This window comes from Labrus mixtus, chromosome 14 (genome assembly GCF_963584025.1).
Source record: "Labrus mixtus chromosome 14, fLabMix1.1, whole genome shotgun sequence".
Classification (NCBI taxonomy): Eukaryota; Metazoa; Chordata; class Actinopteri; order Labriformes; family Labridae; genus Labrus; species Labrus mixtus.
In genome coordinates this window covers 4,075,397-4,098,733 of record NC_083625.1, presented here as the reverse complement: position 1 = coordinate 4,098,733, position 23,337 = coordinate 4,075,397, and the positions used below count along the sequence as shown (strand labels likewise).

General features: G+C 39.9%; 1 protein-coding gene across 6 annotated transcripts in view; it reads left to right on the top strand.

The window, feature by feature from the left end:
• cadm1a (cell adhesion molecule 1a) overlaps positions 1-23,337 on the top strand; it is a 409,768-nt gene that overhangs the window by 322,913 nt on the left and 63,518 nt on the right. For all 6 annotated transcript variants that reach the window (XR_009675870.1, XR_009675869.1, XR_009675868.1 and 3 more), the window contains 4 exons: positions 6,682-6,834; positions 7,525-7,665; positions 14,483-14,641; positions 21,948-22,044. Coding sequence is in view for 1 of the 6 variants with exons in the window: in XM_061056398.1 (XP_060912381.1) it covers positions 6,682-6,834; positions 7,525-7,665; positions 14,483-14,641; positions 21,948-22,044 (550 nt within the window). In the remaining 5 variants the exon portion in view is untranslated. The remainder of the gene's footprint in view (positions 1-6,681; positions 6,835-7,524; positions 7,666-14,482; positions 14,642-21,947; positions 22,045-23,337) is intronic.

Here is a 23,337-nt window from a genome sequence, read left to right as displayed (position 1 = left end):
CAAAAGCTTTTATATGAAGGTTCACGACTCCGAGTTAGCCCAATCACAGACTTCGATGCCACATTGTTTTGCTGAAGCCACAGACCTTCATGCAAAGATGAACTAACAGCATAACGTTTGGAGATATCTGCTTGATTTGGCCCGGCTTGCTGAAATCTTAACACGTGTTCTCAGCAACGTGTCGATTTGCCGGTAAGTTTACCGCACTACTGTTCCCCTCTTCATTACTCTTGGACTCAATGTTTAGACTTAACCGTTTTTTCATATCCATTTTTTTCCAGTTATCTCCCATTTGTAATGGGGATAAAAAAATGTATCGATCAATCTGGCAATATATCATCGTCCTAACTCGTGTGATGCAGTTATTGGGTTGATTTTCTCAGGAGCGATTGCATGAAGCTTATGTGGACAGAGAAAAGTGCTGCACGTCCGTCCTGTCTCTATGTCGGCAGTCTGTTGACAACTGGTCGCTGCATGTTTTATATTTTTGATTGTTTATTTCCCGATCAGACACGGAGCGAGGAGGATGTGAGTACAAGACACGATCCCTAGGCGGCAAAGCTACGGGGAATATCATACATTTTGAAAAGAGCGCCAGTGACTCAACAGCGCCTTTCTGAAAAGTTGAATTATTTTTAACTTAAGCGCTCGGAGCGGCCGCACAAAAAAGTCTGGACGCTCTGAGAAAAGATGCTGGGTGCTGCCCTCCTTATTGAAAACTATTGGAAAAAGATGCTGGAGCTCAGAATAAACGCTAGCTGACACTGGGCCTAAAGCTAATATACTGTACTGCTGTATTCAGTATGACCTGTTACACCCCACATCAGGACTCAAACAGAAAGTAAAAGTTGGATATTCACCTCCTTGTACTTCTTCTCCAAGTCTCCTTGGATGTACTTCAGGGCAGCTCTGCACTGTCTTATCACTATATTTAAATTAGCTCCATCAAACATCAGCTGTAAAAACGGACAGATCAGATAATTTACAGCCTTTCAGAGTTTAGATAGAGCTTTCTTTTTTATCCCAGACACACGACTATCAATTACCTTTGTCAGACATCTGCGATGTCCTTCTTATGCCATCAGATATAACAGAATAAGAGTAGAAGAAGCGGGCAAAAAGAGCATGAAGCTAAAGGTCGACCTCTTTTTTGAGCCAAACACACAAAGAGGACTGAAATATAACAATTACAAAGACGTCTGCAGTGTTACCCAGCTCACCTTCCCTTCTCTTTGCCAGGACTGACACTTTGTTGTGAGACGCACCGCTGTGTTCAACCCCGCTGTGTGAACCATCCTGTTGTCCATCCTCTGTCCTTGTATGTCTGAGCCTACAGTATTTTTGAGTTAATCTTCAGCTTGGAGAGCTTCGTCCTTGGCACAGTGTCTCTATGTTTCTTTTCCATGTGTATTAGAAAGTATTTATTTTTTTATTCAGCTCATGCTTATACCACAATGCCGTATTTTGAAGTGATACATAAGAGGATTATGAGATCTCTGAGAAATGCTTTTGTGAAATGGATTATATTTGATTGGCAAGGATTTTGTTGAATTGTTGACACACCAAATATTTCCTTCAAATAGAAATGAAAGTTCACCAGTGCAAGGTTTAGGACTGGATATGGAGTGAAAAATGTAGTTCCGGATGCTTTTTTGACTCGTCATGATATAGAATGGTTATCTTCATAATGGTTATCGCCATAATGGTTATAGTCATAATGGTAATGGTCATAATGGTTATCATCATAATGGTTATCATCATAATGGTTATGGTTGTTATGGTCATAATGGTTATGGTCATAATGGTTATCTTCATAATGGTTATGGTTGTTATGGTCATAATGGTTATCTTCATAATGGTTATCTTCATAATGGTTATGGTCATAATGGTTATGGTTGTTATGGTCATAATGGTTATCATCATAATGGTTATCTTCATAATGGTTATGGTCATAATGTTTATGGTTGTTATGGTCATAATGGTTATGGTCATAATGTTTATGGTTGTTATGGTCATAATGGTTATCTTCATAATGGTTATCTTCATAATGGTTATGGTCATAATGGTTATGGTTGTTATGGTCATAATGTTTATGGTCATAATGGTTATCATCATAATGGTTATCTTCATAATGGTTATGGTCATAATGTTTATGGTTGTTATGGTCATAATGGTTATGGTCATAATGTTTATGGTTGTTATGGTCATAATGGTTATCTTCATAATGGTTATCGCCATAATGGTTATAGTCATAATGGTAATGGTCATAATGGTTATCATCATAATGGTTATCATCATAATGGTTATGGTTGTTATGGTCATAATGGTTATCTTCATAGTGGTTATGGTTGTTATGGTCATAATGGTTATGGTCATAATGGTTATCTTCATAATGGTTATGGTTGTTATGGTCATAATGGTTATCTTCATAATGGTTATCTTCATAATGGTTATGGTTGTTATGGTCATAATGGTTATGGTCATAATGGTTATGGTTGTTATGGTCATAATGGTTATCTTCATAATGGTTATCTTCATAATGGTTATGGTCATAATGTTTATGGTTGTTATGGTCATAATGGTTATCTTCATAATGGTTATGGTTGTTATGGTCATAATGGTTATCTTCATAATGGTTATGGTTGTTATGGTCATAATGGTTATCATCATAATGGTTATCTTCATAATGGTTATGGTCATAATGGTTATGGTTGTTATGGTCATAATGGTTATGGTCATAATGGTTATGGTTGTTATGGTCATAATGGTTATGGTTGTTATGGTCATAATGGTTATTGTTGTTATGGTCATAATGTTTATGGTCATAATGTTTATGGTCATAATGGTTATGGTTGTTATGGTCATAATGTTTATGGTCATAATGTTTATGGTCATAATGGTTATCATCATAATGGTTATCATCATAATGGTTATCATCATAATGGTTATGGTCATAATGGTTATGGTTGTTATGGTCATAATGTTTATGGTCATAATGGTTATCATCATAATGGTTATGGTCATAATGGTTATCTTCATAATGGTTATGGTCATAATGTTTATGGTTGTTATGGTCATAATGTTTATGGTCATAATGGTTATCATCATAATGGTTATCTTCATAATGTTTATGGTTGTTATGGTCATAATGGTTATCTTCATAATGGTTATCTTCATAATGGTTATGGTTGTTATGGTCATAATGGTTATCTTCATAATGGTTATCTTCATAATGTTTATGGTTGTTATGGTCATAATGGTTATCTTCATAATGGTTATCTTCATAATGGTTATGGTCATAATGGTTATGGTTGTTATGGTCATAATGGTTATCATCATAATGGTTATCATCATAATGGTTATCTTCATAATGTTTATGGTTGTTATGGTCATAATGGTTATCTTCATAATGGTTATCTTCATAATGGTTATGGTTGTTATGGTCATAATGGTTATCATCATAATGGTTATCTTCATAATGGTTATGGTTGTTATGGTCATAATGGTTATGGTTGTTATGGTCATAATGGTTATGGTCTTAATGGTTATGGTCATAATGGTTATGGTTGTTATGGTCATAATGGTTATCATCATAATAGTTATCTTCATAATGGTTATGGTCATAATGGTTATGGTTGTTATGGTCATAATGTTTATGGTCATAATGGTTATCTTCATAATGGTTATGGTCTTAATGGTTATGGTCATAATGGTTATGGTCATAATGGTTATGGTTGTTATGGTCATAATGGTTATCATCATAATGGTTATCTTCATAATGGTTATGGTCATAATGGTTATGGTTGTTATGGTCATAATGGTTATGGTTGTTATGGTCATAATGTTTATGGTCATAATGGTTATGGTCATAATTATCAACTAGTCACTTCAATAGAGCTGGCTACTTTTGTCTATTGTAGATTCCTTTAAAATATTCGGTTAACATTTGGCGACTTCCTCTCCTCGTACATTTTAGAATTTTAGACTTTGTCGAGGTTACGTATGGACATCCGACATCATTAACATTATTTGTATGGGTAGCAGTAAAAAAGCCCCAAAGTCTTGTTTTCTACATAGATCAGAATGTTTTTTTTTCTAGATCTTTATTATCATCTTTTAGCAGTGACAAAAGTCATCTCCGTTCAGCCTTATGGTGTCATTTAAAATGTGTCTGATGTTCTTGTTTAATGATGCACAAAATCAATTGTGGTGATAAGTATTCTTGTCTCTCGCTGAAGATCTCCCTCTCTCCCTGTTGCCTCCGTTTCAATCACTCACTCGCTCCCTCTCCCTCTCTTGACATTAAAGGCAGATACTATTACTGCCCTCCAGAAGCCTCATCTTCCTTCTGTTCATCATCTGTGAAATCTTAATGTAGCCTGCTGGTTTTTCCTGTCTGTTTGGGAGTGTTGTATGTCAGAACTGTCCATGTTTAATGCGTTAAGCTTTAAGGAAGAAAAAAAAAACAACAACAACACAGAGCCAGCGGAAGAGTACACAGATCTATACTAAGAGAGTGCAGAGTGCAAAGAGCCTGGAGTTGCCGTCAATCAGAGCAGGATTTATCAGCACATCAAAGGAGGATGGAGACGGCTCGGCTTTCATCTTAACCACATGTTGTCATTCCACATTACGGCTGATAGAGCTAGCTTCGGTAGGTGGGCAAACAAGGTAAGCCAAGATGAAAGTGGGTGCAGATGAGGAGGAGGCAGGATTTATGGATTTGTCCTCAATACCGCTGTAGGCCGACTAAAGGACAGCCAAGGTTGAGGCCTCTGTTAACACCAACCATGTTGCAAGCATGTGTTGTCTGTTTTTTTTTTTTTTTTTACATCACAGGAGTGAGTTATCAAAGGGGAAATTTGTATCTTATGCTTCAGTTTTTCTCCTTTTTCTTTCATCGCTCCATACCGTGTTGCATCATTTCTTTAGCTGTGATTGGTTGTTGACTAATAGAATTGATTTTTTTTTTTTACTCCCTGGAAAGTTCTTTGAAGCATCCCTGAAAATGTGATGCACTCCCAGCGTCATATTTGTCCATAAAACTTAAATCAAGTGATGAAATATTACTTTTTGCACAGCCAGACATACACATAAAGGTAGCGTGTTAAACGTCTTCACGGTTTGGACTGCAGCAGTAGCTCAGTTTGAAGGGACTTGGGTTGGGAACTGGAGGTGTCGTCGGGTTTAAGTCCAGATGCGGACCGAATCTGTAAATTGGTCCGGTAGCTGGAGAGGTGCTAGTTCACTTTCTGACCATTGCCGAGGTGCCCTTGAGCAAGGCTCCTAACCCCCTCATTCTGACATCTCTCCATTAGTGCATGTCCAGAGGATCCTGTTTGTGCATGTGTGTGTAGCATGTTCAACAACAGAGTGTAGAAATGTAATTTCCTTAATAAAGTAAATGTTACGTTGCGGTGTGTAAAACAAGGGAGGTGGACCCAAGTGCAGAAACCAAAAATTATTTATTTAAACAAAAAAACTAAAACTATCTATCAAAATGTCCAAACAGAGAAAATCCAAAAATGGCAAGCACTGAGAAACACTGACACTCCAACATACGACAAACAACACTGGCAACTTACAACAATGAACTGACACAGAAGACACACAGAGACTAAATAGACATAGGGTAATCAGACACAGGTGAGACTAACAAGACACAGGTGAAGACAATGACGGCAACCAACACTGGAGGGAAACACACAGAGGAAGGAATGAACACAAGACAAGAAACACTAAACACTGAAAAACAAAACTAAAAAAGACCAAATCATGACAGTAAAGGGAATAATAAAGTATCTTCTTCTCATATCTCTGTAAAAACAAAAAAAACCTCCAGCTGAGTTCAGCTGAGTTGAAACACATGGATTTCTATCAGCTAGCAGATTGCTATAAATTGGATTGAAAATGTGAACGTCCTCTTCATGCTAGAATCAGAAGAGAAGTCACAATATTGGGGGGAAAACAACTGATATGATAGCAAAGCGAGAGCTGTAAGGCAAAAAGAAATATCAACTTATCCTCAAAGCAGAGACTTCAGAACTCTTTTTGACAAACAGGAAGTGGCCAGAGAGGATACATCACTTGCTAATGCTGATTCCTTTGACAAGAAAGGCCAAGGTACTGAGTGGACCCTCTTGATCTATTTTACTCTCCGCCATTGTTGTAGCAGCTCTCTGGTGTCTCCGATGTTGTCATTTCCTGGTCTTGTCACCATACAACTCTACACTGCTCCTTGTGGTTATTTGCATATTGCATCTTGCTGCGGGGGAAGCGTTAATTTCCGATGACGTGCACAGCCAATGCCCCAAATCACCGCAGGATACGCAAGGCTGATGTCCTGCGTTTGAACGGTTAAAATCAAGTATACTCAGGGCTTTACAGACCTCACACTAGAAGATTCTGGCTCTGCTGAGGTTATTTATTTCAGTGAGCCAAATGGAGAATTAAAACGTCAAGAAAAAAATACAGAAAGTGTGAAATGGTTTACGTCATAGTGGAGGGAAATAAAAAAAAGTGTTTATGAGTAAAAGACTAAGAGATATATGTGTGGATGTAGTTGAAGTTGTAGCTTGAATAAGTGATTCTAGGTACATGTTTAGCGCCTGTACTGTATGTGTGAATATCATCTCAATAATGAATCCTGTCGTGTGTGTGTTTTTTTCTTCTTCTCCTCAGCACTGAAAGACGCTCGCTTTCAGCTGGTGAACTTCTCAGACAACGAGCTGCGGGTGTCGCTGTCTAATGTCTCGCTGTCAGACGAGGGTCGATATGTTTGCCAGCTCTACACAGACCCCCCGCAGGAAGCCTACGCTGACATCACCGTGCTAAGTACATCCACAAAACAGACACACACACACACACACACACACACACACACAAACACTCTATGTTATTAGAAGCAGGGAGGTAGAGACTATTAATCAACATTTAGACTGCGGAAGACATTCACATTCACATGGTGAACAACATTTTGACAGCTCCCCATGAAAGCTGCAGGAGTCTCTGACAGCAGCTACAGGGAAGAAAATCATGGATTTCATAGTTACTTAGGAAGTGTTGTCATGATGCCAGTGTGTTTAAAATAGCTAATGCACAGTGGCCCGGGTGAAAGGAAGGCAGCAGGATCATCATTCACACATCATCTGAGACATACAAGATGCTGAAAAGTAGCACTAATTTATTTTTGTTAATGCACAAAGTATTCCACATTTTTTCCACATGGTGAGGTTTTTCAGGTGCATGTTTCTCTGTTATATCAATATTTATGTGTTTACTTGTGTTAACTGCCAAAGAAGTCATCTAAACTAGGTTTATAGTTGCCATCATACTTCCCTGTATTTTGGTGACTTCCTCTTTAAATCCAATTTTAGCATGCGATGCCTTTTTAAACTTAAAAAAAAAAAAAAAACCCTCTCCTTTGTCACTTCCTTGGTTTTTTTTCATGAAGTACTGCCGTAGGTGTAGAAGTATTATATTTCCCCGGTGTTTACAGAGTTCTGTTTGTGTGTCCTGTCGCAGTTCCTCCAGGTAACCCCATCATCGAGCCGGCGCGGGATGAGGTCCTGAGCGAGGGCAACGAGACAGAGATGACCTGCACCGCCATGAGCAGCAAGCCCGCCGCTACCATCAGATGGATGAAGGGAGATAAAGAGCTTCCAGGTAGTTCTTCTTTGCACACAAACACACACACACACACACACACACACACACACACACACACACACACACACGCACACACACACACAGAAAATCTAAATCATCCGTCAAGTCATTTTTGCTCTAACCAAAATATGAACTTTGCAGTGCAGACAATCTGAGTTTGCATGTTTGTCCACTGTAGATTGATTTTCTGCACAGAGGAGACCTCTGAGGGGTTCAGGAACATCACGTTCAATGAGCCTGAAACAACAAAGGAATATATTCATTTTAGTATTTAAACATAGCATGTGTAACCTCTTAGAAGTAAGGAAACTCTTCCTGTATATAATAATAATTGTGAATTAAACTATTGTTGCCTGTAAGTCATGGCTTAACCTGAGAGATGAGAGAACAGGAGAGCTAACACATCACATACACAAGAAGCAGTTAGCTACATAGTGAATGCCATATAATACAAGTGCCCTATAGTGGCATCAGAGGAGCTTGAGTCCTCTGCTAAGTCTCTGGTTGCAGAATAAACTGATTTTACAGTCGTCTCTGCACAGAGGGAAGAACCCGGTAAAGATCAAAACTGATAAAGGTAGAGGCATTAATGACACATTTTAAGGGCAATTTATCATTCCACATATTGTTTCTTAAACTATCTGACAAAGACAACATGTCAGGCCTTAAAGGTCTGTGTAGTAACTGTGGAATTATCAACTCAGGGAGAATGATCCTTTATTTCACATCTGGTGGTTGTCATTGTCTTTGTTTTGCATTTTTATGTGAGTTTCTGTGGGTTTGCACATTCTACTTTTAAAGTGTATCTAATTCTAACTTTTGCACGTGCATGCATCTTATAAGCGCTTTTCCGATGCATATAAATGACCACATTTTAAGGCGGGTTTCTTTCTCTCCCTCTGCTCGCACACCGTATTTAGCTCGTGCATCAGTGATGTCGCTCTTTAAATGGAGCTCTGCTGCGACTTTGAATAGTTTCCATTAAAGCAGTGTGGATGTGCAGCGGTGGCCAGAGCCTGTTGGCACTGTGACAACTTTCATGCCTTCATCAAAGGTAGCTGAGCTTTAGAAGTCTGCGCAAGAGCTCAGGGGTGAACAGGCCTCCTGCCAGGCTGCTCCACCTCAGAGCCCAGACAGCCGGCTTTGTAAAGACTTTGAAAACAAAGGTCCTAATCAGGAGCAGTGTAGAAGGCCCTGAGCGGCTTCACCCTGCACTGCACCACATTACACCCTTAGTGGTCAGCTCAAATCTGACCATGTTCTAATAAGCCAAGGTCGGGGATTCACTAACAACTTGCTGCTAGCGTCATAACGATTTTTTTTTTTTTTACAATGCTATATTTTACGCTGACCTGTGTGTGCATGCAAGTGTTGGCAATATATCTGTATTGTACATATACTGTAGACTGCAGCTGTAGAACTGACTCCGTTTTCTCATTTTAAACATTCTTTCATTTTATTGTCCAGATCAAATTCAGTGCAGCTTTGTATTATAACATTATGGACAGCAGAACCTAGAAAAAAACCTGTTTTGTTTAACCACTCAGCCCCTCCTCTGTTCTGTTTTCTTACACTGGCTGAAAGGGAAATCCCACTTGCACAACAGGCTTGGTGCCATTGAAGTTTTACAACTCACAAATGTGATTTTATGCCACGAGGCGATACTCTGCAGTGATGTGAAGTCTGAGGTGGAGGTCGGAGCGGGCCGTGCATGAATGAGGACAGTCATGGTTGTGAGAACGACACAGTCCGATGGTGGTGGGTGGGCGTCGGGTGGTGGTTGGGACGGCGAAGTCCGATGGTAAATAAACATCGGCTACTGACCTCAGTGTGAGTCACATGGGCCTGGCTGATATCGGCCGATTCACTGGTGCATCCCTGTTGTTGGTTGTCATAGTAACAATGTCACATGTTGACCATGTTGAGCTAATAATCTGCATTTTGCATGCTAGCTCCTTATTAAACTGACTCCACAGTTCATGTAATTGAAACTGAATCAATGATGCCAAATGAAACCTTGCATTGCTCTGCTGACGCTGAGAAATATTAAGACAATGGAGTGCAAAGAAATTAACAATGGAAAGGAATAGCTGAGGGTGCCAGGAATCTGACATTAGGGCAGAATTACTTAAATAGCCTTCGGCCGTGGCTCCTTGCCTGGCAGACGTATTTCTAATTAAACGTCCCACGAATTCAACTGAATTACCTAAAGGGGTAATCAGGGTGTCTTAAATATCATTTAAAGGTTGCAATTGTCATGCTTGCCAATGTAAATCATTATCTCACTATTATCTCATTCCCCTTCTTTCCTGTTGTTTAGTGATTTATTAACATTTCACCCTGCGCTAATATTTCCTGCTCTTCAGCTCAGACTGCAGCAGTGTAAGTCGTGGAAAAAACAAGGAGACGCGGCAGTGCAGGTCATTTCTTTTTTTTCTTTTTTGTTCTTTCAGGATATAAGAGAGGAAGATGAGTGGAAAGGAAAGAAAAAGCAAGATAGGTATAGGGCACGTAACTGACTGACAGGGACCAGAACAGCCATTAGCCTGGAGCCTTATGAGACAACCACAGGGTGATTTCAATTACCCTGCTCCACCTCAGCAGGAAGGACTCCACTATTGAATAAAAGAATATTTGGGGCAAAGCAAAGCGGTGGTAGTGGAGAGACATATATTTTATTTAACTAGAACAAAGCGGCTGCCTGCTCCACAAGACTGTGTTTAAATGGGAACGGTTAAAGACGTGGAAATGTAGAGAAGAGGACAAATGAAGAGTGTGTGTTAAGAACTGAAAAACACTGAAAGTTCCACTTTCAGTGTTTGACCTTCAGATGCCTTTCAGAGACGTTCACGTTGCCTCAGTGTTCTTTGAGCTTAACATGGTGTACGGTTTTTGAAGGGGGAGCTACTGGATCACTGATGCATCATCCATACTCACTTCACTTGTTAAGGACCATTTCATTGTGTTCCACTAGAGGCACATTAATGAAACCAGCTTCACAGTTTGGATGAAAGAGAATAAGTCCAAGCAAAGGAATTGGGAACAAGAACCATTGGAAAGCAGTGCATATAAATAAAAGTGTGGGTCAGCACAAGGTTCTCTAACATAAGTTGCTACTCAAACCTACTAAAGCCCCGTTTCCACCAAGCGGTCGGGTTCAGTTCGGTATGGTACCCATTTATTGCTGTTTCCACTGTCAAAAGTTGGGAATGGTACCAAAATAAGGGATCAGTACCGTCCTACTTTTGGGTATCCTTCTGTTGGGGTTCCAAGGGTACTGATCCGACCCGAAATCAATCAATCAATCAATCATTTTTTTATTTGTATAGCGTCAACTCATAACAAGTGTTATCTCGAGACACTTTACAAAAAGCAGGTAAAATACCTTACTCTTTGTTATGTTACAAAGATCCGGTCTATCCATCATGAGCACTTTAGCAAAGCAGCAAAAGTTACAGTGGTAAGAAAAAACTGCCTTATTAAAAGGCAGAAATCTTCAGCTGGATCCCCGGCTCATGACGAAACAGCCTTCACAGGCCTAGACTGCGCCGGTGACCTGACGTGACCCTTTTGTTTTCTGTGTCCCTGCTACTTGAACGTTTAATTTAATTAATAGCGGGCTACACTGTGTTGATGCTGCTATGATGTCACACTATTACAAAGCTGACGCGGCTATCTCCATCTGGCTTACACTCCGCTTACCAAATTAAGGATACGATTGGATGTGGAAACACAAGCACGTTCAGGGTTTACCGTACTGAACTGAATCAAACTGTACTGAATGCAACCCAACTGCTTGGTGGAAACGGGGCTTAAGAAGATGCTTGTGCAAGTGAATGCATATCACATCACAACTGAACAAGATAAAATACTTAATTAATGTGTCTGCTAATATGCTTCACAGTTCTACGGGTCCCACATATTCAGTATGCACATTCCAGCTCCCAATTTATAGAGGACATGAACATATAGCATATAAGCAGAATAGTTGACTGCTGAGGAAACTTAACGCAGACTGCATGGAGATCTGAAGGCAAGAAAAAGAGCGGGGGAACGCTGCATAAAAGGGCTAAAGGGTAACGCAAACTTTCTCAAACATATCACTGTACGAGCTAAGCTACAGCAGTTGGTTCCTTATAGCACACACTGCATGAGCTACACGCAAAGAAAAGTGTGTGTAGGCACAGTCGCCTTGATGTGTCTAACCAGGAAGACATTGCTTCGTGGAGAATTGACTCTGGACGTTTATGTTTCATGATGTCTCATATGTGCTTAAATTGAAAACCATCAGCCAGTGTTATGACGCATCTATTGTGCTACTCAAGAGCTACACATACACAAAGAAAAAAAGATGCATTGGCAGAACTGTCAGATGTCCATCTTAAGAGACAAGCCGTCTCCTCCTGTAATTCCTGGATGAATGGGGCACGAGTCGGTTCTGGCTCTATGCAGCGCACAGCAGGGTGTCCTTCTTTTTTATCTTTCTCGGGCACATATGGAAGGTAAGCTAGCAGCTGCTCGGTGGTCATGTGTAGATTGCTCAGTCGATGTGAAAAAAAAAAAAAACCCAAAGCCATTCCAGGATTATTAAAAAAGCCGTGCAGTAGTTCCCCTTCGTGTTAGAGTTTCACAAAAGGACGTAGCAGTAACATTCGTCTTTCACATGCACGTTGTAAGGAAGTGTCTGCCATCGAACCTTTGTTCAACATTGTGTTTTCTTTGGCAACGAACATGCACAGATATCTTAGAAAGCATGTAAAGACTGATATCTTCTCTGTGGTGATAGCCCGTTGATCATTTTCAACAAATTACCATTTATGGTAATCACAGATCTATTTTTATACCTGCTGTACAGGTTTCAAAGCCATGGGAACTTGTGTACGTTTAAATATTTTTCCTCCTTCACAAAGACATCAATTGGTGCGAAGCGAGAGATTCAGAAAACCCAGGACTTGAAGAAAGACGTCTCTCTCCACCACTGTTTCATGCATCTCCAAAGACATTTTGATTCGAACAGACCCCCTTCAGGTTCCCTGTATCAGCTGCTTTCATGAATCCGAAGCCTCTAGTGGTATTTATTCATGAAAACCTGTTCCTTTACACCAGCCACATCACACAGGTTTTGCTTTCCCAGCATCCAAAGAGACAGCTGTCACCACAGTGGCTGAGCTGCAGAACAGCAGTGGGGAGAATGTGCACTTAGCGAATATTTTAAAGCCTGAATATGAACTGATGTATGCAACTCTTCACATTAAGACGGATTTTCTCCTGCGCCAGCGTTTCTCTTTGGCAGACTCTTTCACTTCTTTTTTTTTTTTTTGCTTGCAGTGTTTGTTTTATTGATGCAACACACTGTTAGGAAGTAGGACAAAGAGATAAAACTAATCAATCTCTCTTTGCCACTCTGCCGTGCAGCACCGTCTGCAGCTATCCTTCTTATTTTGTATGACTGTGATGAGGTGTCCTCTTCATTGCTTTTGAGAACATATTGTCCGTGTGATATTACAGAGCACACACTAATCAGAGGAGGGTTACTTTGCAGGGCTTCAGCTCTGGCGACGCTGCGCAAAAAGGTGGCCATGCAATAAATCTGGCTTTATAAAACTTAATGAGTGATTCACAGTCGCACAGTAGCCCATGACAGCGGGCAATTGTTAGCTGATTCACCTTCTCTGACCACTTTCAAGGACACCCTCCGCAATTCACTCTGCATATTTTGCAAGGTTGATGGAAAATAGTCGTTCTACTTTCAGCTAAACAATGACTCTTTTTCAGGCTTTAACATTTTCAACACATCTTCTTTCAGCAGCCTTGAATGCGACGGTTTCAGCTTTGTTATCTTTGCAAGCGGAACATAGTGGACCGACTGTTAGATAGAACTCATTATTTAAGAAAAGCTAGCCAAAACGTGTTAGACTCTGTTGTTAGGTCCTATGAGTTAAGTGTAGAAACCCCTCTGAAGCTTGAAGCTAACCAACCAACAAGCTTCTACCCATAGACTGTATATTAAAGGTGACATATTATACTCCTTCTCAACAAGTTTAAATAAGTCTCAGAACTCCCCAAAACATGTGTGTGAAGTTTCTTGTTGTAAATCCACTCCGATCCTGTATTTGATCATGTCTATAAACCCCTCTATTTCAGCCCTGCTCAGAACAGGCTGTTTCTGTGTCTGTACCTTTAAATATGTAAATGAGCTGTGTCTGACCACGCCCCCTCTCTGGAAGGGCTTGGGTGTACTCGGTGCTTTCTCTCTCCATGTCCTATTGTTTACGTTGAGAAGGCAGACTCAGAGGTTCAGAACAAAGACCTAGCTGTGGGAGTGTCACCCACCTGGGGGAGGGGCTACTGCCCCTTTGTGATGTCATAAAGGGAAAATCTCCAAACGGCCTGTTTGAGCACACATTTTCTGAAAAGTGGAGCAGGAAAAAGACGGAGAGGATGGACTTCTCTCATAATTGGGGGGTTTGTAGACGGACTAGGGACACATATTAATGTTATAAAAACATGGTGAAGTGTAGTTTGCATGATATGTGACCTTTAAGATTGATAAGTAAGGTTCACTTTCAATATTGTTTATTGCTTTTGTCATTTATGTTTTATTAAAATGTTTGAAACAAAGACATCAATCAATCAATTTCTCTCTGAGGAATCTTGTTCTTGTCCTAAACTTAGTCCTGCCAGAGCACAGGGAGGATGAAGTGAAGGTTATGGATCTTCCTCTGGGAGGCTAATGCATAGTTTAACTGAATTCTAAAAAAAATGTACTCATGTAGCTGTTATTTAATCGGCCTGTCTTTGATGTTTCCCATAGGCAAGCCCAAAGTTGAGCTGACCTACGACAAGATGTACACAGTAACCAGCCGGCTGACGTTCACCGTCAGTCGGGAGGATGACGGAGTGCCTGTGGTTTGCATCGTAGACCACCCTGCAGTCAAGGACTTCCAAGCACAGAAATACCTGGAGGTGCAGTGTAAGTACTTCTGCTCGGTGATAAATTAAAAATCTGCAGGCTGCACTTTTTTTTTTTTTTTTGTACTTTTTTTTTCCAAGTGTCTCATCAGTTTGACTGAGAAAATTGGACTGCAGTAGAGAAGAGGGTTCCATCCTCGCTAATTAAACGGCATAAATTTGCAACTTTTTTCCCCAACTGAAACTTTGGTGTGACATGTATGGCAGTGTCATTGAAGGAGAATCATCTCTATGCACAGGTTATAATGAATATAATGGGGAAATTGGACTGCAATAGAGTGCACTTTTCCATCTCCACTAATTAAATTACATAAATTTCCCACATTTTTTTCCTCTCACTGAAACTTTGGTGCATGGCAGAGCCTGCCATCACGGGGAAACGATCTCATCACATCAGGGATAAAAAGGCAAATAAATAAATGTAACCACTGAAACTCCAAATACATATACTTAAGTTAGCACTACTGTAAGTAGACTAGTATTACTGTAAGGTATAATGTTACCTCTGCAGCTCTATCTGAGAAAAATCACATCTTTTCAAACCGTTTTATCACATGTTAGTATTACAAACTGGGTTTTTGTCGCTGTAGATTTCACATTACAAGCTGTCTCTCTGTCTTTTATTTCACTCATGTTCTGCCTTGTGCCTCACAAGCGGCCAAACAGCATGGAAGCACAGAGCGAACACACTTTGTCTCCTCTTTCAACTATAGTTTATTTTCCCTGCAGCCAAGACGTTGTGCTTCATAACTCTGAATAACTGTGCTGACCCGGCGGAAAGAACTCTGTCGAGGGTCAGACTCAAAAGCTCTCGAGTCCAAACAAAGGCAGACATTTCCATCCTCGAGAAAGTGCGTGCTTCTTTACTTCCCCAGAATAGGCTATACAAGTTGATGCCAACACATACTTTACGTTGGTGTAAACATATAAAAAATCTTGTTTCATAGACTCCTGGTGTCTCAATGAAAAGAAAAAAGAAAAAATGTGTATTCATCCAAACAATTGTTGAGAATTGTAAAAATGTTGTAAAATCACAGAGCTGTAATGACTTCCGGCAACACTAATCAGCCAACACATTGCAATCATGATGATCAAATGTCAAAGGTACTTAGCAATAATGTGTTTATAGATCTCAGAGAGTACAAGCTAATGCTGTTTATGATTCAAACATAAACATGGACGAATTAAATGTCAAATGTTCAACATTAAAAGCAGACTAAACACAAACACAGTCAAATAAAAAGTGTGTTTATAAATGTGCAGTTTGAAGGATAAAGGTTGAGGTGTTTATAATCCAAAAAATATACATAAAAAGAACAATGAAAACCTTCATCTGGGCAAGCAATGTTCAAAAAATGTTGTGTTGGTAATGTCAGCTCACTCTGTGTGATAGCTGAAAGCAATCGGTACATTCAACACAATTGAAATTATACAAATGAAAACTGGAAGATCAGAGTCCTTAAAGTGGAATTAGAAAATTTAAAAAAATCAGAGGTTTTTGTAAAGTTAGTTTACATCTTATGCATTGATGCAAAATGATAGGATTTTTGTATTTCATGCCTCCGTAACCTTATGTCTTTGGCCCCAGCAGTGCACTAGCATTCTATTTAAAAAAAATAAAAATAAAAAAAATAAAAAATCCCTCTCTGAAGCTATCTGACCTTTCCCCAGGAGAGCGAGGAGAGGAGATCAGCTCATCTACAGAGGCAGCATTGGCATTTTGTTGGCCTCTGATAACAGGGAGCTCACATGGACCACCCGGCTCAGAGAGTCACACTGCTTCATGCAGAGGCTGCTGCTGTCATGCTCTGTGCATACTGTAATGGGCAACAAACAGGCATGGCTAGTCCTGCACTCCAGTGTCGCTGTGATCTCTCTGCCATAAAGCCAAATGTTACATTCGGGAGCCTGTTGACTCAGAGTATTTTCATTTGTCTGCATTTTTTTCTCCATGATTTCAAAATTCTTGGTCTGTGATTGAATGGCAGGATTCATGTAAAGCAGTTCCAGATATAACCTTTCAATGTGCACATACTGCACATATCAGTTATTTGGAATGACTTAATATTAAGTGTACTGTTGAACCCTCTAAGATGTATAAGTCAGTTTGGAGTTCTTCATATTATCATACATTTTAACACTTTATTTAAGACATACATTTATTAAGGGTTGGGACAAAATATCGATATGGCAATATATTGTTGTCCTGACTTTTGTAATACAATCATCATGGTGCCAAACATGGATATTATAATTGAAGAAATATGGTGCTCTAATCTGCTAGTTTCACTCATCAAGTCACTATTTTATGACTCCTTGCCGAATGTGGATTCCCAGGATTGTGGCTTATCCGTGTGCAAATATCAAACAATCAATACATTTTTAGCAGCACATTTCAAAAGGTAGCCCTATTCAATAGAACACCTACTGTGGTTACTGACATCGCAGCAGATATAAGATACGATAAGATAATCCTTTATTTATCCCACAACGGGGAAATTTACAGTGTTACAGCAGCAAAGAGCAAAGATTGCAAACAAAAAGTGAACAAAGTACAATTTAAATAAAAAAGAAAAATTAAAATTGTACAAAAAAAATAGCCGCTAGAAAAAATAGATAGATACCACAATATAGATTTTTAAAAAATAGATCAGCAGAGAGCTGCATATGACAGTAGCTGTTACAGATAAAGTCATTCATACAGGTTTAAGTAAAAACTAGTTATTCTCCATTCTCGAGATTAAAATACTGCCAAACCTCTCTGCCATACGCAGTGCCATCCATCCACTGTGCTGGTTCACATACATGGCGTTCAGCATTAATGCAGTGTGGCATTAGCCATTAATTGGAGCTACCGCCCCGGCTAGTTGTGTGACAGCTCACACTTGACATAAGATCGGCTGAATTACTAAAAAAAAAATCTTCATTATCAGTTTCACTGACTTGTAATTCTTGAGCTGACGAGCAAAGGTGACGGCTTTAATCGTTTAGTCGACTAATTAGTCGGCTATTCGTTCACATCCCCAATTTTAACCATTATGGAACATTCATACTGCAGTGTTTATGTTCTCAACAGTCAAAGACATTGACTTAATTAAAATGTTTCAAGCTAATTAAGCCAGAATCTTTCATTGTCCACCCACACTGAAAGCCATGTTCTTAATGGTCGCCTCCCTTTTCTCTGTAATTAGTACAAAGATGTTGCATGTTTTTTTCAATCTGTGTAGGAATCTAGTTTTATATTACTTAAATTCTTGTCAATGCAAAACAAAAAGAACCTCTGAATTAAAAAAAAAGGGACTTTTGCATTGACTACACAGTGCCACACAAGTTTGTGTAGTGATTACTGAGATAGAGGAAGTGATTTACATTTCAATCGCTCTCTGTGTGGGCAATTTGTGAGTGGAATGGAGTCCATTGTGTCGAAGAAAAGAGCAAAGAAAGGCCATTGTCAGGGGACAGCATAATTAAATAAGCCTGTAATGTTTGTGTGCATAAGCAAAGCAAGCTGCTGTGCTCCGTTGTTTTTTTCCCTTAAGGTCAGCTGGCTGCTGAGAGATGTATAGTGCCAACTTGAGTGCTTATGAGGTGAGGCACACAATGAAGCAAATAATTCAGTTAGCATAATGATAACAGCCCTCTCACATGCGCTAGACAGTATTTCATTTCCACTGAAGAGGCAGTATCCCGATCTGGCCGTGCTGTGTGTTTTTCCATCACGCAGAGACAACAAAGCTCCATAACTACTTGAGGCTATCAAAACAACCTACAGATGCCTGGCGTCCTTCATGTTTATGGCTCCGAGATGACAAGGTCAGATGACGTTGTGAGCAAAAGAAGAAGTTGCTGGATGCCATGTAACGCCTGGAGTGGAAACAAAACCAAAGAGTTGCTGTCTAAAGCGGTGCATGCCCACTGAGCAGAAGACTTTGGCTTTACGCCCGTCTGCTGTCCATCACCAAGACTGAGAACCAGCCGCTGACAGGGTGTGATTTAGACAGATGGATGGGCAGACACGTGTTGTTTGTTGCAGAGAAGGTCGGACGGCAGTGTGAAACTTCGCCCGCCGGCTTTGAAATCATAACTCAGGCTGCAGCCCCTTTGTCGGCGGGGCTGATTTAAAATGCAGGCACCAAACTGGGCATTCAGGCTATAAAGGAGAATAATATACATCGCAATCAGAAAACTATAATTACACCATTGTGACTCAGCAAGAGATCTCGTATCAGACTAAACTCTACAAGTATTTATCTACAGCATACTTAAATACTCGCTCCTGAGGTCGACCAAGCCAGGACAAAGTGTGCTTAACACATTCATGGAAAGGTAAAGTGCACTTCTATAGGACCTGGGGTGCTGCTTGTCAACAAGAAAAAGCAGGCAACAGATTGGAGCCCAAAGCCAGTTGGTGGCCCCTGAGGGCTGACAAGCGTAAAACTAAGGCAGTGGCTCAAATTCTGCAAAGATTGCAAGGACAGTAGGGAACCTCCTTGAAGGGGCCCACCATCTCATAGCACGTCATTTTGTTCCCTGCCAAGCAGTATTCATGTGAAAACTTAAGCTGGTCAATGAAAGTCAGGAGGGTGGGGACTGGGAGGGAAAAAGAAAGCAAGACAGTCGTTAGTAGAGAAGATAATGATGATTAAAGTAAATAACTAAATGCTGCTAGTCTAGACTTCAATATGCATTGTGTAAGGTTTGAATAAATTGCAGCAAAAAGATGTTTATTCCAGCAAATAAAGAGTCAGAAAAACTTCTGCATTATCTCCGGAGACAACTGAATGTTTTCTGTCCAAAACCCATCTTTTATGCACAAACGAACCCCTCCTATTGTTTATGATTGGAGGAACACATGGCCCGCTCCGCAACAAATCTTTAACAAACAAACAAAGGGCCCCATGATGTCATCCAGAAGCTGTGACCACACCTATTGGAAGCTACCAAATACATCTTGTCCATTGAAAGTTAAAATGCAGACTCAGCAAAATCAATCTGGTCAAATTCTGTTTTTTAGAAAGTTTGCCCAGGTCATACAGCGGTAATATCCTCCTCCCCCTTTCTCCCATTCTTCATTGGCTGCAGAGGGAGGATGCACAGAGGAGGTCCTTCTAGTTTCACTCTAGAAGATTTACTGCACTTTTCATCATTCAACACCTTGGAAATGATAACAGGCAGATATCTTTCAAAAGGACACTTTGACATGGGGACTAGAGAAGCCTGGGAATCAACCGCTGATTTTCCTATTGGTTGTAAACCCGCTTTTCCTCCTGAGCAGCAGCCATTGTTCCAATAACACCTGGTGTTCCCAGGTGGTCTGTAAAAACCAGGCCTAACCACGTTCAGCTGCAAAGATCAGAGGTGTCTATGTTCTAGGAATGGCCTTATGTATGTCCTAAGATGATAAAATGGAGATTCATGCTAATAAGAGCCTTTCTAGATGTTTTCATTACATTTGATAAAAATGGTTTATTGATGGTTTAAAAGTTGAATTTAAACAATGTCAATTTAATGAACCTGAGACTCCATAAGTATTATAACTCAATCCAAGGTTTTTCATAACCATGTTTGGTGGGTTACGTCATTGTTTGTACAGAATGAATTATATCACCTCTCACACAAAGATGAGAAAATGTTTTTCTAACACCAGCAACAGTAAACAGAATGGGAACAATAGAACCTCCATGGTGGCAGAGCGCCAACAGTCGAAGCCCCCCCCCGCTGATTTGTCCAAACAACAATCTAGCGTTTTCTCCCAGCTGCCTCGTCTGCCTCAGCCCTGAAGAAGTGTTTGTGTTTTGTGTCACAACTTTATCCGATAATGTTGTAGGACATACTCAGGACTGCTTGTGATCCTGCCGTACAAGAGTTGCATCATTCCACCAAGAACTTTGACATTTGTTTTGGTGTTCAACTGATTTAAAATCCCATCGATACTGTGCCTGAGATAGACCAGACAGATGGACGTCTGCTGAAGAGTTATGTGATGCAATGGAAGAGCAGGTGGAGGTTGAGGTAGTGATTGCAGGCAGGTGGAAAAGAACACCCACTGTTAAATAAATAAAAAAATCAGACTGAGCAAAGTTTGTTGAGAATTTTAGCTTCGTGGTTGCCTTTCAGGTACGTGACCTGGCCTAGGGTTAGAGTTAGACACTTCTTGGGGATGCCGGGGGAAGGTCATGATAGTTATTGTCGTGTTTAATGCTTAAATATAAGGACTATTACTGTGATCTTTGTGAACAGAAGATACCTTGTAAAAGCACAATTGGGAAAAAAAAGTACCTAAATTGAAAACGTCATTGCCCAGATTAGTCTAAATAAATGTTAGAAAACTGGAACATAAAGTAACACTTGCAAACATCATTTTAAATAAATACCAATAAGAACATAAACACATTTTTATGAATAAATTATTGGTTGTTTTACAGGGTCAGAACACTTGACTCTAATGATGAACATCAGTGTTAAATATACAAGATGTTGAGGCGCAGATGGCCTAGCGGTTTGGTCGAGCCCCATGTACCGAGGCTGTAGTCCCCCAAGTGGACGGCCCGGGTTCAAGTCCAGTCTGGCTCCTTTCCCCCATGTCATACTCCACTCTGTCTCCCCTATTTCTAACTCTATCCACTGTCCTATCAAATAAAGGCAAAAAGCCCAAACATAAATCGACAAAGTTAAAGATGCTGGGGCGCAGATGGCGTAGCAGTTAGGTGGTGCCCCATGTACAGAGAGCGTCTCGGGTTCATGTCCGACCTGGGGCGACCTGTCCTGAATGTCATTCGCCAAATGCAAATATAGAAACAATAAACAAAAGGGATTGTGCAACATGTCAAGTCAGATTTGATCAAACTTCTGATTTATAATCGGCCATTGTTTGAAATTGAAGTGGCTGATTTATGAAAATGTAAGAGAACCCTTTCTGACTTAGGCTATCAAAACATACTATTGAAACCAGACCAAGTATGTAGCTGTAAGATCTGCTCGAGCTCCTCTGAGGATGCATCATCAGTAACACTGTGGGTAACTGGAATGAGCCACATTCTAACATATGTGAGTCCTCACACTCTTCACAGCCAACTTGTGAAGTTACAATTCATGGGTTTGTTTCTCTTCTTCTAAATATTAATATCCCTTCATTTTTATGGCTACTACATGAAACACGACTGCCTAGAGAAATCAATCTGACAGAACTAAACTGCTTTATATCTGCTTACATGTCTCTGGAAAGCAGATGTTAAGTGAAGGAAAAAATGGCTTCCTGTGGTGTTGTCCCATATTTTAATTCTCTGCCTCTTTTTTTTTCCTTTCAGACAAACCAGAAGTGAAGATCGTTGTAGAGTTTCCTCAGGGTCTGACCAGGGAAGGAGAGAACCTGGAGCTGACGTGTCAGGCCAAAGGCAAACCCCAGTAAGACCCCGACAACATGAACACACAGACACACATGTTGGGAGCAATTTAGAATGTGCCATGGGCAGAGAAAGCACATGCACACTTATATACTCATCAACATTTTTTGTTTTAATGTGAGTCTGGGTTGCAGTGGTGGTGTCTAGAACTGCTCTAATGTTTGGTCTTTGCAGTCAAAAACAGATTTCAGCTAGAAGTAGTGAGAATAAATAAGAATATAGATATAAAACACTTACAATTCCAGATATCAGATATAAAGATACAAACCATTCAACGCCCACTGCTCTGCCTTTTTAATTCTTGCATATGTAGAACTACTCAAACCTGCATGAATGTACTGTAAACACTAATTATATTTACCAGTTGCATTGACCTTGTTAATTTAAATAATGTATGATGCACAGAAGAGTATGCAGTTTAAACCTTATAAATGTGCGATCTCCCTTCATTTTAAAGTAGATTTATAGTCCCTGTTGTGCTCAGAGTTAAATGCAAGGGTTTAACAGTCAAAAATGGTAATTCATTTTTAATTAAGGCTACAAAAAAAACAAATTGAGTCAAGCGTTTGATGGTTACTATAAGCATATATAAAGCCCAGAATTAGTACGTAGCAGATATAATAAAAAATACAATAGTATGTATGAAATGAAAATGCTTCTTCTATCGATGTGTAAATGCAAACCAGAATATTAGGAGGGTGTTATATCGCAACTCAACCCAAACCTTCTGGGTTTGTGAGCTTGCTTCGCTTGTTGCCAGTGCGACCCGACCTCAGATAAGTGAAAGAAAATGGATGGATGGATCATAGTGTAGTATTTTATTACCATAGGAGTTCTAAGAGGATGGACCACCATAATGTCTTTGACAGACACACAGAACTTTAGGTTTCTCCAAATGGACAAGCCAGCATGGTAAAACACTTTCAAAGTAAAATTAGCAAAGCACTAAACAAGTGCAGCCCATTTCACTGTAATTTCCGTTTTGGCTGCTCTACTATTCATGAACTACACTTTACCTTTATTTGCTGTGAATAATTCCTATTAGACCTTGAAATCAAAGAAAATACATGAAAAGCAGAGAGAAAATAACAGCTCAATTTAGGGAAGTTTAAGTAAGAATGCTGGAGTGCAGTGTAATCGTTCAGCACAATGGTTAGTCAATCTTGACATGGTTGTAAAAAAGCTTCCCTCCCTGTTATGAGCTGTTCCTCTTCATAATGTCTGGGCTGAATTATTCTAGCTCAACTGAAAAAGGTTCAGAAGTTACTCGTTTTAACAGGAAGCATTTAAATGA